The sequence below is a fragment of the Haliotis rufescens genome, unplaced genomic scaffold (genome assembly GCF_023055435.1).
Source record: "Haliotis rufescens isolate VD_foot unplaced genomic scaffold, xgHalRufe1.0.p SCAF_9, whole genome shotgun sequence".
In the NCBI taxonomy this organism is placed as follows: Eukaryota; Metazoa; Mollusca; class Gastropoda; order Lepetellida; family Haliotidae; genus Haliotis; species Haliotis rufescens.
In genome coordinates, this window is record NW_025964383.1 from 40,560,817 (window position 1) to 40,580,620 (window position 19,804).

Sequence of the window (19,804 nt, forward strand, 5' to 3'; positions counted from 1 at the left end):
GGCTTTGTTACGACCGGTTTTCAATATTTGTGACATATGGTTTTGAACAAATAAGAAGCTTTGTAACTACCCTGAGTATAGAAATTATAGAAACTTAACTTATTCATTAGAATAGTTAAGGCTGACGTTTACAATCCTCAATTAAGAAAATCGATGCACGTGTCATTTACGACATCTCACACGTAAGATGCAAGATGTCAACATCAAACTTGAACTCAAGAAGTAAACGTCACAGATGAAACGTTTTAGCCTGACTTTGGTGGAATTAACTAAGATAACAGGAACACGGAGCCGTAATCAAATTATATGATGAACTTTGATTATGTTTCATGCCTCTTGATTCTAACATGTGTGAAGATTCACGTGTTAACTGCCAAAACTGTCAACGGAGTTTTCAGCACCCTCGTAGCCAAATCAGAAATTGGACAATACATTACGACATTCTGTTTCCATGGTAATATCCTCCTTTAGATATCCAACTAATCAACATTCGGGATTCAAGCAAACATATTGAAAAGGCTTCCAGATTTGTTGAATGAATTTAAATATCAAGATTCATGTTTTAACTGAAAAAAAGAGTAAACGTTAATTTGCGTTCATTTCGTGGAAAAGTCGGCCCTTAAGTTATATATATATGTATTTATTAATTATTTTAATTATATATTTTTTTGGGGGGGTGTACGTGCTGAAGTCTTCCCCCAATAATATTGTTTGCTGTAGATCTAACTTTCATTTTGTGAAACAAGGAGCCAATGGACTCATTTTGGTGATTGATTCGATTCCTACATAAGAAGGAATTAATTAGAACAGTTGACATGATCATGTCAAAGACGTATGTCAATGATCCTGCCATGGATACTTGTAATATGTGATCATGCACATCTTTTCAGTAAAAGTTTATTCTATATTCTATCTGGGCTGGGACGGGTAACTCACGTTGGGTGGGTTCTGAGTAGGACCCAGGTACCCCCAGGACTGCCCTCACCCGTGGTTAGTCACATGACATGTTGATTAATGACAGAAAGTTTCTAGAACTCCATGTTTGCACTACAAGTCACTATATAATGTTCGCATTTCTTTCTGACAACTTCTTTAAGTGGCATTTAGAAGTTGGTGTGATGAAGTAAGACAAGTTCTATGGGTGAACAACTTCTTTATTACAATTAGTGCGACGTTTTGGTGTAGATCCTAACATCTTTATCACTTGCTTGATAAAGGTGTTAGGATCTACACCGAAACGTCGCACTAATAGTAAGAAAGAAGTTGTTCATCATAGAACTTATCTTACTTTCTTTCTGACAATTCACACATTTCTTCTGATTTTCACGTGTTTGAATACAGATAAAACTTTGAACAGTATTTGCATGACCAGATCGTTTTATAGTGTATCAAAATACTTTTTGTTGGGGCTTGATCAATTAATTCAAAATTGGACATTTTGTATCTATCCCTTGAGATCTACAGTGTGTATCTGGGTAGGGTTGTGTAATAGGGGTTTGGGTACCAGGGTAGTAAAGTTTGACTCGTCCCCCCTAATTCTATCACCTGGGCGCTTATTATGTCGTATACGGTATATATTATAATTGTGAGAATAAAAAAAGTGAAAGCAAGTTTATCTTTTTACCAGTTTACATAAAAAGTCTATACTTTGTTTCAGTCACAACAATTTGTCTCGTGAAGATCCAGGGTAGAATAGGTCTTCAGCAACCCATGCTTGCCGTAAGAGGCGACTAATGAAATCAGGTGGTCAGGCTCGCTGACTTGGTTGATGCATGTTATCGTATCCCAACTGCGTGGATCGATGCTCATGATGTCACTCACTGGATTGTCTGGTCCAGATTCGATTATTTACAGACTACCGTCATATAGCTGGAATATTGCTGAGTGCAGTGTTAAACAACAAACAAACAACACTTTAATGGTTTTGCTGAGTTGTATCAATATTTTCTGTCCTAAATTGATTGGTTGTGTTTTTCAGGGAATGCGCTGGTCACATTCCAGACGAACACAACCGGCAATGCACCTCCCACACTGTACATGTACATCAGCGATGACTGGTACGATGCTGTGGAAGATCTTGACTGTGAACGGAGACTCGGCAAAGCTAGGATCTGGCGTGAGTTCAGTATAGATGCTGTTAAGCTTTCAAGTGCTTTGTACTGTTGAGTGAGTGAATTGGGTTTGACGCCACTGTGACCAATATTTCAGTTATTTCATGGCAAGTGATGCAGGTCTGACATGTTGACCTCTTTGATGAACCCCACGAGCAAAGGTATGGTGCTGACAAACCTAGAAACACAACCGGGATGAACCAGTATTCAAACCCACAATCATAGGTTTGTGACGTGCCCAAGGAATGAGGCACTGCACAGGGAATCGTGGCGCCATTGATGACTGGGCCCCCTGTTCTGTTGAGAACCTAAAGGCCGAGTACGGTGAACATGGCGACTTTGCGGATTTTTTATCATTAGGGCATGCTTAATCACAAATGCTTGACCAAAATCAAATTTGAAAAAAGCAGATAGGCTAAAAAAAGCCATCAACCAAAGTAAAAAATTCACCACTGGGGTTAAAACAGGTTCTTAGGACAGCATTGTTTTATTGTACCCAAACATGATGTCAGTCATAAAAAGGCATTAGAAGACATTTCTCATTGTTTTAATGATTCACAGTGTCAGGATGAAAGGTCTTTTCACTCCCTCAACAATGTATGTTGTCGAACATAATCTCAAAAAAGTCTTTGGTCACCAGATGGGTCATTTTACCAACACAATCTTGACCGACAGATCTGACTGAAACTGATCACAGATAACATAACGAGTTCCAATAGATGTAGACTTGGTACACTTTCTGGCAGCACACAGGCTCAACATTTCACCATTATTATCATACAACATCAACAATCATCGTAAAATATAACAGATGCACAGCAGCTAAGCATCACTACATGGATGCTGCAGCCTATCTACTTAACAGACAATGAAAACGCTTGTCACGCACCACTGTACCAGTAGCTTCAGGGCACGCCCTAAAATAGGTTTTCTTTGGAAACTGACTACGAAGTGTATGACTTCCACATTTTCACATGGACATTTAAATACTTTCTACAAATGTTCTGATTTGTTTTCTCTTGGAAATTGACTTCATGTATCAAGGAAAATCACATTCAAGGTTATATTCTACTATATTTGTATATACCTGTTAAGATCCGGGTTAGAATTGGTCTTCCACAACCCATACTTGCCGGAACAGGCGACTATCCTTTCCTTGGGAGGCCTCTGCCTGGAGTGTGGAGGGTCGGGGGTTCATTCCCCAGCCATGTCATAACAAAATATGTTTAAAGATGGTATTTGTTATTACCTGCCTGCCCTTTTTATTTCGAAAAAAATCTTTCTTTCTGTATAAATTACCACCAAAGACAATAAATAGATCTTAATTGTGCACCCCCCTTTTCAAAAAAGCTGTATCTGCCCATGTGCATGTCGCAACATAAGTGCAGTAATCTTGAACACAATGTTATACCCCATTTCACCTCTCTACACCTCCGCACACGTTCCATCATGTTTCATTTCAGATGAGTTGAATACAACATCAGGCAACTTCACCGTCGCCCACTCCATCCGTCCACGCATCTGGCACATCATCTACGCCGACAGCTACACGTGCCACCCCGGGCGCCCAACCCCACTTGTGGAACAGCCCAACTTCATACAGTTTGAGATTCAGCTACTGAATCCGGACTCCCTCGGCAACCCCACAGAACACTTTGGTGATGAGGAGACGGGTGAGTGTCAAAGCACCAAAATATCCCCTCGTAAAAAACATGTTTCTGAGACCCATCATCACAAATATTTGTTGTATTAGATGTAGTTCCGCAGGAGTACTGGTGTGTCAGAACTACCAGTATCAATCACTTTTAATTTATGCTGACAGCCAGATATGTTCATGTACGACAGATATATTTTTTCAGAATTTAATTGCCCATGATTAAGGGTGCACATAACACACGAGTGCGTATCATACGCGAATAAATAAGTCTTTTGTACATTGATCAATCGGAAGGGGTGCTAATTGGGATTGTTCACTAGCCAATATATTAGCAAATATCGCTGGGGTTGCTTATTAGAGCGGGGCGCTTATTACGTCGAATACGGTAATCTAAGAATGATAGATAATAGACAGTGGGGTAGCCTAGTAGTTAATGTGTTCGCTCACGCCGAAGGCCAGTTGCCACTCCTCACATGGGTGCAATGTGTGAAGCCTATATTTTGTGCCCCCTCTGTGATATTGCTGGAATATTGCTAAATGTGGCATAAAACCATACACTCACTCACTCACTCACTCACTCAAATCATAACAAGCCCACTGTTATTTCTGCTGGTCACTGGCTAGAGGACCAGCAGTTACGTCACCCTGTCTTCAGGTACCTGATGTGTCAAAGTAAGGGCTCCAGATAATGTTTGGAGCCATTTATGTATTCACTCATATGTTATCATTCCCTTTGGGTATTGATAGGTTTCTTTGGGTATTCACTATGTTTAAACTCCTTGCATCCTTTCTATTGGGTATTTTTATACCAAAGAGTGAATCATATAAAATAATGCTACTTGAAACAAGCTGTTGACTTCTAATTGCATCTGTCCATGTGAAGCCCAATGAGTGTCATATAATGCATAAGCTCACCACAGCGATAGATGTCTATGTTACAAAAATATGTAACAATAACGACACAAGGCACTTATTTGCATTATTCACTGAAGTAGACAATCTCATTAAAATCAGATCTTAGTTCTCGCTACAGCTAAACAAAGATCTGAGGTCATCCCATTTGGGTCACGTCAGAACGGGATTTCATCCGACCAATCAGATCGGGAAAGCAACATGTTGGAATATGTTATCTTTTTATGCAATCTTGAAAAAGTTAACACGGTGTCTTCTGAACAACAGTTACAGACTTTCCATAGCCTGTGGGAAGAACTGCCATCAATGACACATTCCAGATATTGTCTTGGCAAAGTTTTCAAATGTTGAATCAATATATTTCAAACTGTAGCCGGGAATGGAAGTCGCCAGTTTGAAACAAGCGCCTCAAAGCTGGAGAAAGCTACTTTCTGATTGGCTAATGTCGATTTCCAGAAAAGTTGTTCTGACGTTACCCCACAAATGGGATGTCCTCAGATCTTTGTTTAGCGGTAGTGATTTTAAGGAGATTGCCGAAGTAGAGTTCATGTATGCGAGATGCCTGCAATCGATAGTGAAAAACCATCTGTAAATACATACTGATATGCAATCTGAACAACTACATTGAGAAATTAAGCACATCATGAAGCTATTAATTTTTTTAATTGATGCATATTTATTCGCATGCAGCTCAAACTTAATTGGGTTGCATTGATTTGTGTTTGTTTACGTAATTTATGCACACATGCAGCTTATCCGGAGCTCTGAGTGTTGTAGTTTATTGAGCTTCTATCTGTTCAGGTTTGCTGCGGTTTTACCAGCTATTGACCCTAGCATACTTTGTGCTGGCCTGTATTTTTGCACCCCGGCTGTGGTCCACGTTGAGTAAAGGTGGGCCGATGCAGCTAGTCATACAACTACTCACAGTGTCTATATGTCTTCAGACGGTCGGGTCATTTCTCATGACTCTGCATCTCTCCAAGTAAGTCATCAGCTTTGCTGCATTTAATTTTCAAGCATATATGTAGTGGTTAAATCAGTAGCCGTTTCTGCTTACATTTAATTCTGCCAAATTTCTGAAGTGGACTGATGTTTTCATGAATTCTCTTTCACAATACTTTACACTTAGAACTTTTAGCCATCCAGGGATTTATCTAGACCCTGCTCAGAGGCCGATATTCGACCCCAAGTCTGCAGCAAATTGGAATTAAAATTTTCCCAATTATGTTGATATATATTATCAATTGCTAAGTTTATGGCTTTGTTGAGATAACCTGTATCTCACTGACAATCTGGAATTGCAAACTACATGCTCTTTGCAGGAAAATTGGGAAAATCGTTAATTTGTTCAAAATTGGGATTTATTTAAAAATTAGATTCAGAGGTATTTGTACATAGTATTCAATGCAATAATGTAAAACTAAGCATTAAACATGTGAAAGACCCTTTCATCTTTGTCATTTTGTTTATTGGTCCTGTTATCAGGGAAATAGAAGTCACCTCTGCATTGAACCTTCAAAAAGATTCATCTTCCAAAACTGAACATAATGGGCAGTTCCGAATGGACATAATAAAGACAGCACAATAATGTTGGGGTGGATATTTTATACGCCTTGTTTTTTCTGTATGCTTTGCTGTCAGTACCCAAGAGGGAGTTCTATTGAGGAAATATCTTGTTCTGTGTTTGTTTTCTTTTGTCAAGATCAAGAGAAAGTAGTTTCCTTTAGAAGTAGTTTTGGTAATCCGTTGTTGTTTGCTGTGTGTTGCCAGGTATCACCATGATGGGACTGGCTCGCCATTCAAGGAGCTTCTGTCTGAATGTGAGTTTACGAGGATCTGTGTTCCATTTCATTTTGTTCCTTCATTCAATATCAGGGTGATCCAGCTATCAGTATATCCCAACTGATGGCAATACACCAATGAAAACACCATAGTTATACCTGGGGCTGTGTATTGACCAAAACGTTGTTGGGAGTTGTTTATCGTTAAATAAAACAATACAATACGACCACGGCAATGTCAAACAAGTCCATTTTATGTACATTGGTATTTCCCGGATATTCTCACAATTTTCAGGTCAATTATCTGTATCTTTTCACCCAATACCGATCGTCATATCTCTCCCACTTTTGAATGCGATCACTTGGCCATTACATTTATCTGCGTTGCCCAGCTACATCTGTGGGGAACAACCCACTAGACACACATCCTCATCCAATTTATGCCATCAAGTTGCGAGCATTTGTTTGAATCTCTAGAAATGACGTCGTGATAGAACAATGTTTTAACGTGAAATAAACCATGCTTCGATCTTCATTGTTCTTTGCAATTTATCACGTAGATATGTAGGTATCTTATAAATTGCAATATATATATTGCGGTATACGTATATGTATTGTGATACATATTGTGATATATTGGTGGAATAGTTTGACTGTCATACACGCAGATCCTATTTTCTGCGTTCTAAAGTAAGTATTACTCAACATGGTCACTCAGTCATGGATGCAGGGGAGATAATAACATGAGAGAAAAATCACTCCTACATTTCTGCTGTTTTGTTAATCAGTTTTGAAGGGAAACATCAGTTGTGAATGAATCACAGTGTAGATTTTAGGGTAAATGATTCAAATAATAATGGAATATTTTCTTTGCCCAATATACCAGAACACAGGAAATGTATATCTAATACACTTTGTAATCGAGGTTGAAACTGGACATGTTACCGAAATACATCAATTTTTATCGGAAATGAAGAGCTACTTTACTGCCAATTTACCCAGTGAAATGGTCGAGAATCTTACAGGATACTATTGGACAAACAGGAGGCATGAGTGGCCCAGTTGTCTTAAGGCGCAGCCACTTGCTGTGCAGAGTTGCGTCCCTTGGGCAAGCCAGAAACCTATAATCATGCGAATACTCTACCTCTATTACATCATTGCCATAAATTCTGTATTTTGGCTGCAATCACAACTGCACTTTCAGAGTTTCAAATGGGGTCCTCTTCACTGTCAGCTATTCAAAGTAGTTGTCCCCACTATAGCACTTTGTCCCCACTATAGCACTTTGTCCCCACTAGAGCACTTTGCAGGTTTGTCAGCATCATACCCGTGCTCGTGTTTCTGTAAACCAGATTTATGAGGATGCAATGATTCATTAACTGCAGCTTCAACCAGTGAATAACAATATGGAGGAAATAATGATATATGGTAAACAGGAGGACAGGGTATACCTGAAACGTTGATGACACGTTTGTTTTCAGTTTTCGATGTGCTGTCTCAATTCGCCATGCTGTACATGTTGTTGAGTTTGTCCCTGGGATGGACACTTGCCAGCACCCATTGCCGCTACTCCCATCTCAAGGCCATCAGTCGGAAACCTGCTGCCAAGGTCGTCGCTGTTCTGGCCGTCCTGCAGGTTGGTCGAGTCCCAGTCTCGCTAAAATCAGATTTTATACTCCCAATATGATACCTCTTTGTGTGAAGTTCTCACAGACTCTCCAGGAGGTCATGTCAGGTGAAATCACACTGCCAATCAGTGTTGAGGCTTCTAAATTCTAGGTATAGCGAGCAAAGCATTCAGAGCAGCATATCTAATTTGTTACCTCGAAAAGGAACATGAATAGGCAGTTCCAAATGGAATATGATAATGGCTCTACAATGACATTGTTGTGGATATTTTTATTATTTTTACACCCTGTTGCTGAACGCTAAGGCATCTACACTCAAAATGGTGTACTATCGAGGGTGTATTTGTTGTTCTGTGTGTATTTTCGTTTGTGAGGATCAAATTTCTGAATCAAGGCTATGAAGAAATGAAGCCAAATCATTTTAGAGAATGTTATTAAGATTGGTCAAAGTTTGCTCAGGGTTCACCTGACGCGACATCCTGTGGAGGGTCTAATAGATCTTGATGGAGAGAGGAGGGGATTTTTGAGTCCATGTGAGATTTGGGGAGAGGTCATGCCACTGACTTGATGTACTGGACCAAATCCTGTCCTGTGATTGGAAGTAACCATGAACATTAAGGAGTCTTTTGTCATTACTCCAGTCTGTAACTTTAGACACAAGTCCAAAGTCTGAGTCTGGTAAACTTCTGTTCGGTATAGTAAACTCAGCTAATAATATTTGTCATTATGATGACACTGAAACGTTACACAAAGATGCTACGAGATAGTTCAGGCAAATAGACTCAGCGCAGACTGTAACCATCAAGTTAAGATGAAAGATGTGGGGCTCCCTTCATTCAAATACTCAAGGAACAAACTCAAGTTCAAGAACCCCAACTGCCCTTATTTTCAAAAGTTTGATGTAATTTATGAAATTATCAGAATAGATTACAGCTGTGTCATCCACAACGACATGTTCTGTGTTGTTAGTGGGCCAGCACTGGATCACAAATGGAAGCATGTGTATGACAGTGCCCATGTTGTTTCAGGGCAGCTTGTTTCTGTGGGAGCAGTACAACGACAGCTACACACGGACGTACCACGCCCACCGGAGCCGGGCCGGGACTGCCCTGGTGGTGCTGCGGATCCTGCTGGCCGGCTTGTTTGGCTGGAATCTCTACACAACGATTAAAGCTGAAAGAAGCACATTAAAGCGGGAATTTTATAGTACTTTTACAAAAGTAAGTCTTGTTCCATACATGAGTAAACAGTAAATCTGACAGTAAATCATGCAGCTATCTCGGACTATATCAGCAACTGTCCTAATCACAACATCAAGTGGGACAACGTCCAAATCCTCTCCAACAACCTCCATGATTTCATTAAAATAAAACTAACAGAAGCAGTCCACATTCGCCACCACAAGCCATCAATCAACAGAGTTCAAGGCTATTTCATATCCCATCCGCCTACTATGAACTCATCAAGCAATAATCACTTATCCTGTTTATTGGCTTCATGTCCCTATTGGCTTCCACCTATGTGTTCTCTGTCCATCGTGTTGTGACAGCATCATCCCTTTGTTGTCAACACCTACCAACGTTATCCCACTCATGTATGCAATTGTTGTTACTGCTAATCCTCTACTGTTAATACTCCAACTACTATATACTCTGTACTATGTCCCTCATTCATCCAAACAGGACACACCAACCTAAATAACCACCTAAAAAAAATAAAAAAACACACTACAGGTAACTGCCCACACTGCAAACAACTAGAAACCCCAGAACACGCACTCATCCACTGCACACATTACCTAACACATCGAACCGCATTACAAACCACCCTCAATCTAAACAAGGCTCTCACTCTAGAAGCAATACTAAACCCACAAAATAAACTAGAAAACTTCAAGGCCTTAGGCGTATTCTTAATAAAAACGGAACTAATAAAACGCATCTAAAAACACAATAACCTACCAAATCAAAATTACATAAACAAACAAACATCCACCATACCCAGCTCCCTTAGTTCTCCTCCCCAACCCCATCGGCATCTATTCCAAATCTCAAAATTCCCAAATTCTATATAAGCAACCCCTAAACCCCCCTTTTGGGTTGCACAGACCACTTTCGCCCCTTTGGGAAACACACTAGATGGCCTGGCCGGGCCTGTGTGCGAAAATACGCATCAGTCGGAAAGCGCACGTTAAATCTCCAAAGTAAGTAAGTAAGTACCCTCATTCAGTCTTGCTTGACAATGGTATAAGGATCTATTCTGAAACGGCGCTTTTTACAGTATTAAAGGAGTTGTTATCCATAAAATTGTGTCTACCTTGTCATCTGTCAACTTCTAAGTAACGCCTATCAAACAATTTATCTTCTTCCAATTGTTTACAAGAAACACAGTTTCAGTGCATGTGTAATTTTTCAGACTGTACTGCTTGTCATCATTTTTGGTATATCTCCACCAACTCTTAAACAATATTACTGTTTCAATATCAGCTTTATGGGCGGTGGGGTAGCCTTATGGTTAAAGTGTTCGCTGTCATGCCAAAGGCCTGGGTTTGATTTCCCACATAGGTACAATGAGGGAAGCCTATTGCTGGTGACCTGATATTGCTGGAATATTGCTATATATTCGAAACCATACCCAATCACTTGCTTATTCTCATGTTATCATGTTGTGATGCGTATCGTATCATTCATGTATCACTTTGAGTATCATCCCTGTCGATAACATCGTTGATCTCTGTCATTACATAATGGAGAACAGAGAGCTGCCACTGTTCTATTGCTGCCATATTTTTCCTGTAAAATCTAGTTGTCTTAGGTGCTACATTTTACTATACAGAGTTGTGTCCCTTAGGTATATCAGAAACATATGATCATGAGTTCAAATCCCGGTTACCCTGATAATGTTTTTATGTATGTCAGCACTACAGCCGTGTTAGTTGTAAACGACGTAAGACCGGCTTAACTTGGGGCTTTCCTCCCACATTAAACTGACATGCTGTGATATAACTGGAATACTGTTAAGTAACATTAAACTCAACTCATTCGTTCACTCAGTATACCCCACTGTTTACTTCAGGCTTGCATGTTGTGGTTCCTGTGCTATCCGGCCACTGTGACTATAACGTGGATATTTCCTGAATACCTCCGCTCAAAGGTAAGTTTGAAGTGATATCATTACCCCTTGACATGACCCGTGAAAATTCCAGGGTAGAATAGGTCTTCAGCAACCCATGCTTGCCGTAAAAAGGCGACTATGCTTGTCGTAAAAGGTGACTTATGGGATCGGGTGGTCAGGCTCACTGACTTGGTTGATACATGTCATCGATCCCAATTTCGTGGATCGATGCTCATGATGTCAATTACTGGATTGTCTGGTCCAGACTCAATTATTTTACAGACCGCCGTCATATAGCTGGAATATTGCTGAGTGCGGCATTAAACAACAAACAAACAAACAAACCTCTTGACATTGTTTATACAGATGAATACTTTCCTTGCTACCCTGTTACGCCAGGAATACAGCAATCCTGTTGTTATTTTGAAAACAGAGTTTTGAAATATTTTTTATACTCCCCACCTTAAAGTTATTAATACTTAAGGTCCTTCGTCAGAATTTGTACATGACTAAGAATTGAAATATTACATATGTTACATGTAGGCTAAAAAAATTATTCTCTTGGTTCTCAGGCACAGACTGCATCATCATAAAGTTCGCTGCATGTTTTGTTTTTATTTCCATTTTTTATATAAAAAAAAATTAATCCTTAAATATTCCAAGTCCAACGGTAGTCAAATACTGTATTCCAGGATTTTGCTCATCAAGGAATACATTTATGTAGGGAGGCCCTTTCCCAGGTTGATTGTACACAATTGTTTATTGATTACACAACTTTTTATTGGTTACATACTAGTTTGAACAACCAAAGAAATTTAAAAAAGACACCGCCAGCCCGCACGTTATTTTCAAAAACTATTGCCAGAGAACCAACTCTTTTATTTTTTTAAGCCTTAACCACTTTCTAAAAGGCAGTGTGTCTATAAATGACTCCTCCCTTGTGTTGCAGCTGGTGCTGATGGGGGTGTTGCTGAGCCAGTCCCTGGCCGGGGCACTCCTGTACAAACTCTTCCTCTCCAGGAGCCTATACTGGGAGGTGTCCGCACTCTCCAGCGCCCTGCCACTCCGATTCGATAAAACCTTCAGCTTGAAGATGTATTCTTGACACCATGCGGTGTATGTGGTATTGTCAGTGTCAAACAACGCATATGAAACTTGGACATGTGATCTTTTCATTTTCTTAATGATGAAGTTATTGTTTAACATTCAGCGACAATTTGAAACCTCAGAATACCATGTGATAACTTTTCATTTTCATGATGATCATGCTTGTTTTATGTTTTATGTTTTCATAAAACAGGTCAAACCCAAATCCGTCTCCTTGAAACAGTTGATAAAATGAATAATGCTACCATATGGAGTGCATGATATTTGTGACATTTTCACATTGATATTAGCAATTCTCAAAGTGGATTGTCAGAATACACATTCTTAAGAACAATATAATATGGCAATATGTCACCCCCTTCTGTATTCTGCGATTCCGAGGTCGCTGAGTACTTTGCAGAAATGCGCACTCTGTGCAGAAATGTATCTGTTTTGCAGAAAATCACAATTTTCTGCAAAACTCGTGCAGAATATTGCATTGACCTGCTGCAGAATTAATTCAATACACTGCAGAATTTGAACATGTGAGTGGAAAGCTGCTTTAAAATGTGTAAACGGATATTTTTTTCTTTTTGAAGGGAAGTTGAATTTTGTGTTATTGCCTACCGAAAGTGTATGTCTGTATGTTTATACAAGTGATCTCGAGATTCACTTCAATAAGCTGTACTAGCTGTGGATAAGTGTATCACAAAAGTACCTGGTGCAAAACAAATTCACAAAAACTAAGCTAAAGATTTGCCAGAATTTTGTGCAGAATTTACAAAAATTGTCTGCATAATTTTGATATTCTTTTGGCTGTGGAATACAGCGGGGACTGATGTGTATTATTATATACTGCAAAGCTTTCCGCCATGTTTTGGGGCCTAGAAGAAAGAAATGCATGTTGACTCCTTTCAAGGATGGATAATTTACGGCATTTACTCGAGTTACTGAAAATTACCCAGAAATGGTATTGCCGAAACCTGAGACAATTCTGTATCTGTCTGTTAGAACCTCCTGATGTTATTGTAGCTAATACAGTTTGATAGGTTGACCTGCTTTTGTCTCTATATTATATGATAAAACAATTATAGACTTTACATCATGTCAATACCTGCTTTTTTGGACCCCTCCAAAATATATCGACCTCAGACTTTGTGATGTACTGACATTTGTCCTCGGTCCATGTTACTTTTTATGGGTCCATAAATAGGTATTGACCTCATATTAAGTCTATCATCCTACACTGTAGTGTATACTATAACATCATCAGAACTATAACTTGACTTCAAGAAGTTTTTCTGGGGAGTTGACCTCTCATGTATTTTGATACAAGACATAACAATGGGTGATATATAGATATATCTTCTAGGAAGATTTACTTATCATTTACCTGTCTCTCAAAATGAATCTTGTAAGTCCATAAAACTATCAGAAGCGATGTGACAGTGCGCTAGTGGTTAAAGCGTTTGCTTGTCACACAGGTCGGGTTTCAGATCTCCACATGTGTGCAATGTGTGAAGCCCTTCCTTGCATCCCCGTCGTGATATAACACCCACTCAGCACAATCCACAGTTCCAAGTTTCCTTGTTGTTTTCAAAATGCTAGAGCTTCACATTTCAATATTCATTAAATCAAAACGTTTTCAATACAACAATTTCTGACTGTCCCAAACTCAACTCTTGTAAAATTTCTTTTAACCCTTCTACGGAGGCTGCCAACCCCCTTCTGGTATGCGGGGGGTCTACATAGAGGGTATAGTGGACACAAATAAAATCGTTTTTGGTACGCCGATTCAAAATTTAAAAAACATTTTGGTGTACATACATTTTCTGACATGCTTTTTAGATTTGTGTGAAGTAGTTTTCAGGATTCAGGGGTGAAAATGTAGATGGTACTTGAGATTTAGGGGAGTGGGGTTACTACCTCCCTAAGTTTAGCTTGTGACAGCCCAAATGTACTGTGTAAGATCGATTGATGGAGGAACAGACTGTGCTATTGGACTCGGTAGCCCTGTGTATTGTCTACAGATGGTGCTACAGTTTGTTATTGGACAGTCATTGTATTATGATAGGCAGCAAGGAAAAGCTGGTCAGTCTTGTTATCAGGCAAGTTTCGTATTCGAAAGACGACCAAGAAAGCTATGAGGAATTAATAAATAGTTTGTACTCGGTTATTGATATCATTGCGAGATCAGCATGGACAATCAATATGGGGTTAAATGTGAATCGATGCCAAATTAAGTGTATGGGGTATCGTATCGTGCAACGTTTGCTGATGATGCACCAGAGTACCGGTGAATTGCGACATTTATAATAATCACTTTAGTATGTTAATATAATATTACACAACTTTTAAGTTAAAGACAAGAACAAGTTGTCAGGATAGCAGTTTACTATCAAGATGCAAGTGACTGATACCATATATCGGTGTATGGTCTCTGGCCAAGGTGTTCAGTTTAGTGCTACAGTGAATACACTTTCAGTAAGATCACAGAGTGTCTGCTTGATGTAGGAAACATCCTGAAATCACTTTGGTAAACCCACAAAATGACTTTGTTGCTGACAAACCAAAAAACATAATCGCAACAAACAACATTGTTTGTTGTTCCTGGTCCCGGGACTGGTGACATCATTCAGCTCATGGGGGTCAGTTGTCTAAATTTCCTCAACTATTGTACAGGGTCTGTTGACCTGGGGTTTGAATCCCATATTTGCCCGATCTTGGTCTTTGGTTTGTCAAGTAAACGTCTGTGACCTGCAACTCTTCTGACTTTTCCTCCCCCAATGAGTGAGTGAGTATGATTTTACGCCACCTTTAGCAATAATCCAGCAACACCAGAAATGGGCTTCACACATTGTACCCATGTGAGGAATTGAATTCGGGCCTTGGGCGCGACGAGCAAACGCTTCAACCACTAGGCTACCCGACCGCCCCTCCCACATGAAACTGACATGCAGTGTTATGACATTATACAGTGAAAAACAACTCACCCACTCACTCATTTTCAAGAGGGGGGATCGAATCGAGAATTAAAAAATCTTATAATGATGAGATTGATCACTGACTGAACCCTATAAACTTACTTATCGATGTTGCAGGCAAACCCAATATGGCAAACCTACGGAGATTTATATCACTATGTATCCATGCCCCCAGGGCAAGCTTCTTGATCGTAAAATGTCTGAGGATAATAATGCAGTGCTGATATTATTTAATTCTTGAGAGATGTGTTACAGTGTTATTCAACTTTAGAACTGCCCCTTTAATGATTAATAGACTTCTTCCATTGTGAAGTGGATAGAGCGTCTCATTAGTTGCATCATACCGTAAGACGTTGAAAGATGGTTCTTATTGTTGGGATTTAGGGGATAATACAAGGACTGGTTGGCTCAGGGTATAGTGTATCTGAATCGGGTATCCATGTTAAACTGTAGCCTAAAATTTTATTTATCTTACAACTGTACTGTGGGCCATGTGGCCTGAATTACGAAATAGACTTGACTTGACTTGTAGCATGGTATCTTAAGTGTGCTGGCTCAATAAAATCAGCGTCAGTCCAAAGTGAAAAACATCAGTGATGAAGATGGTTTGTAATCTCATCATCGGCTGAGTACAGGGTATCCTTCCACACAAGTTATTTAGGGCCAAATAAGGGAACTGTCTTGATTCGCTCACCTCAAATTGCTGCTGCCCAATGATTCAAAATAGATTATATATCAGTTCTGAAATTATGGGTTTTACATCACAACGTACCGGGGTAGGTAAAATTCAGACAGCCTAGTGCCAAAAGCTATTTTGTTATTTTCAAGAAACCAAGTTAATTTTTCTTGTAATTAATAAGATCTGTGGACATATGAACATGATACAGTTAATTCCTTCTGCCCAACTAGTAAACATAAAGTTGATATGAAACATATTTTGTTTACTTGGTTGCAGCCTACAATAGATTATCGGATTTGTTTGATGTGGATATGGATGGAATGTGCAATTTGTGAACAGTGAAGCATTTTGAGGTGTAATCTCCGCTGCCTGCAATAGGAGTGAGTGAGTGAGTGAGTTTGGTGTTACGTTGCTTTTAGCAATATTCCAGCAATATCACGGCGGGGGACACCAGAGATGGGCTTCAAACATTGTACCCATGTCAGGATTCAAACTCGTGTCTTCGGTGTGACGAGCAAACGCTTTAACCACTAGGCTACCCAACCGCCCTGCCCGCAATAGGATCTGAAGCCATTATTCATACACCACTGATGGCCACATCATTGCATCAAGGGGAATAATCTGCCTCAGCAGGAGTGGGGAAATCTTAAAACAACATTCACTCGACCCAAGAGCATGTATACAGCTTACACATGAAAATGTGGGAAAATAATGTTTCCCAACCATCCTCAATTATCAAGCTTATTATTATATCCCATTTTTCCATTGTAATGGGGATGCTGGATAATCGAAGACGCACCCAAGATGAGCTGACAGATAAAACGGAATAACTGTTATTAGGAAAAGATTTCTCACAAAATGTGTTAAAAAATTCAAAAATATGTTGTCAGGAACAACAATATGGTTTCCCACAAGTGGTGCGATGCTTTCTTCCTTGAATGTTAGCAGATATATATGTCCTTATCTCACACATTATTTGTCATATTATTGTCATATCAGTTAATATTGGTTGTTAATTATTTACTTTGCATGTTTTCAAACTTTGCAGCATGTGTTTATGATATTTGTGTTTGATATTTAAGATTTTTATACAAACAGGTAATCTAGGTTGTGTTTGCTGGAAATATTGAAGCTGTTCAAAATATGGTGCATGGAAGTTCTAATGTAAGCCTAGACCAGATATGGTGTTTGTGTTATATTGTGTTTGTTTGTTGTATGGACAAGTCTTCAATATTTTTGCCGAACTGAAAAAAATGTGTATTATTAATGTTTACCTGTATCTCAAAGCCTGACAAGTTGATTATTTATTTGTAAGTGATGTAGTTACCTTCTTGCTTGATTATGTTTAGCTGAAGACAAAGCATCCCCATGAAGATTATATTCACCTGTTATCACCTGTGTTATCATTAAATCATTTATTGTCAAAATATTCTGAGGCTGTTGGTAGACAATGAGTCCCATGTTGAGATTCAAAACAAGGACCAAATAAAATTAATTACATTTTATTTTTATGATGAAATTGTCATTTCAGTTAAATGAAACAACATCAGCTACTCCATTGGGACAAAACAAGGCTCACTAACAAATAATCAGTCATGTTCTTGTATGGGCCTTGTCATGTTTTGATGGTTGCCATGGCGAGGTCGTAACAGTAGCACCTTCACAGACATGACTGATTCTTGCATGACTAGACCGCCTGAAATATTAGTGCTCTTTAAATAATTCGTTGGTAGATGTATCTAAACTGCACAGTGCCTTGGGGATTCAATAAAAATGTATTTGATAAATAGTTCATGCTGTTTGCTTAATATCTTTGTTTCCCATCTGCCAAACCAGTAAAACCTGCATGGTGATGGATGGTCAGTACCAGTTACAGCCAAAGGTGTGGAGTTGTGTCCCCTTAGCTTCCAGGATCTTCTGTTTGTTGGACTTACACTGTGATCCTTTTTGGTTCACCTACAACCTCGTCCTTGATTTTTCAGTGTATCATACCTTCATTCTATATATTGATAAATAACCTGGACCTGTTTGCTGTCATTGATTTGTTTGGGTAGTGTCACCGTCATCTCCATCTCTCATGTCTGGAACATCTCTCAGATTGTTTTAAATCGATCACCAATATTAAGAATGTGCTCCTGTGTATTAAGATGTGACAAAAGTCCTCCACTGTCTGAACTTGGAGGTTTGGAAGGCTATTCATTGCGTGTTATTCGGATCATACTCAAAAGGAAGCTATGGGTCAGGGTGTTAATAGCTTTTACACATTATTCAGCAACTTAAGTACTTGCCCGAAGCCCGAGTCTAGTAAATTTATGTTTGGTCTAGTAAATTCAGCTATAATAGTTCATATAACATATAAATCTTCTAAAAATCATGCCTTGAGCCCCAACATATTTAGCACGGAACATGCCTACGAGGTGGTCCTGCAATTGTACTTCTAAGCCAAGGAACTTGTTTCAGTTAACAGCTGGTTGTATATTCTTTGGGATGTGTCAAGTGTTGTACCTTATTGTGTTGCTGTTGATTGTAAGATATTGGTACATTGAACTTTAATGACATAGGAGTTGTAGGTAACATCAAATCCCGGCTGTATTCCTATGCTGATGGCCTCCTATGTATACCGGTACATATTGATCCACTTTTACAGGCCACCTCCAGGTTCCCAGGGTACATCAAGTTGAGAACACGTCCGATGGATGTGTCCTCTTGTGAAGGTCCTTGTGTACCTGTCCCCATGTCAACATCCTAGTGTCATGCACATGTCCATTAATGGCCCCATGTCAAAGTCCTAGTGTCATGCACATGTTCATTAATGGCCCCATGTCAAAGTCCTAGTATCATGCACATGTCCATTAATGGCCCCATGTCAAAGTCCTAGTGTCATGCACATGTCCATTAATGGCCCCATGTCAAAGTCCTAGTGTCATGCACATGTCCATTAATGGCCCCATGTCAAAGTCCTAGTGTCATGCACATGTCCATTAATGGCCCCATGTCAAAGTCCTAGTGTCATGCACATGTCCATTAATGGCCCCATGTCAAAGTCCTAGTGTCATGCACATGTCCATTAATGGCCCCATGTCAAAGTCCTAGTGTCATGCACATGTCCATTAATGGCCCCATGTCAAAATCCTAGTGTCATGCACATGTCCATTAATGGCCCCATGTAAATGTCCCAATGTCTAGGACATCTATTGTCCATTGAAGTTTCCATGTGAACAGCCTGTTCAACATCCACACGATGATGTTGACAGCCTCATATACATGTCATCCCCCATGTCCACATTTGATTTCCATGTCCCCATGTACTTGTCCTCACATCCACGTCCTCATGACCACTTCCCAATGAGAATGTCCTCACAATGTGGCCATGTACATGTCTTCACATCCCCACATCCTCACCCCATGTACACATTGTCTGACATGACTGACTGCTGTACTGCAGGACTGTTTCCTATGGTTGTTGCCTGTCTATATTTAAATAGAAATAAAAATCTATTTTACATGAGCATGTGTCAGTTGTCATTTGTCTTTGACTTGAACAATCACCTTCAGTAGCGACTTGGGGTAAGGAGGGTAAAATAGTTCCCCCTGAAAATAACATAGTGAAAGAAGAGTTACCTCCCTTGAACACAGCCTGTTGATCTACATATATTGTGTGTCAAATTGTGAGTGAGTGAGATGGGTTTAACGCCGCTTTTAACATTATTCCAGTTATATCATGGCGTGCCAGCTTAATGTGGGAGGAAAGCCCGAAGTGATGCAGGTCTCAGACGTTTACCACTTCGGTGAAACCCACGAGCACGGGTATGGTGCTGACAAACCTAGAAACATAATCGGGGCGAACCGGGA

General features: G+C 39.6%; 1 protein-coding gene across 1 annotated transcript; it reads left to right on the top strand.

Annotated features, from left to right (window-relative positions):
• Positions 1-167: 167 nt before the first annotated feature.
• On the top strand, positions 168-19,460 carry LOC124113595 (integral membrane protein GPR180-like). The gene is made up of 9 exons (XM_046474029.2): positions 168-454; positions 1,979-2,116; positions 3,575-3,784; positions 5,482-5,662; positions 6,451-6,500; positions 7,943-8,097; positions 9,118-9,309; positions 11,165-11,242; positions 12,153-19,460. Exons 1-9 carry the CDS (start codon positions 307-309, stop codon positions 12,306-12,308), a joined length of 1,308 nt encoding a protein of 435 aa, XP_046329985.1. The 5' UTR covers positions 168-306; the 3' UTR covers positions 12,309-19,460.
• The last annotated feature ends 344 nt before the right edge of the window (positions 19,461-19,804 follow it).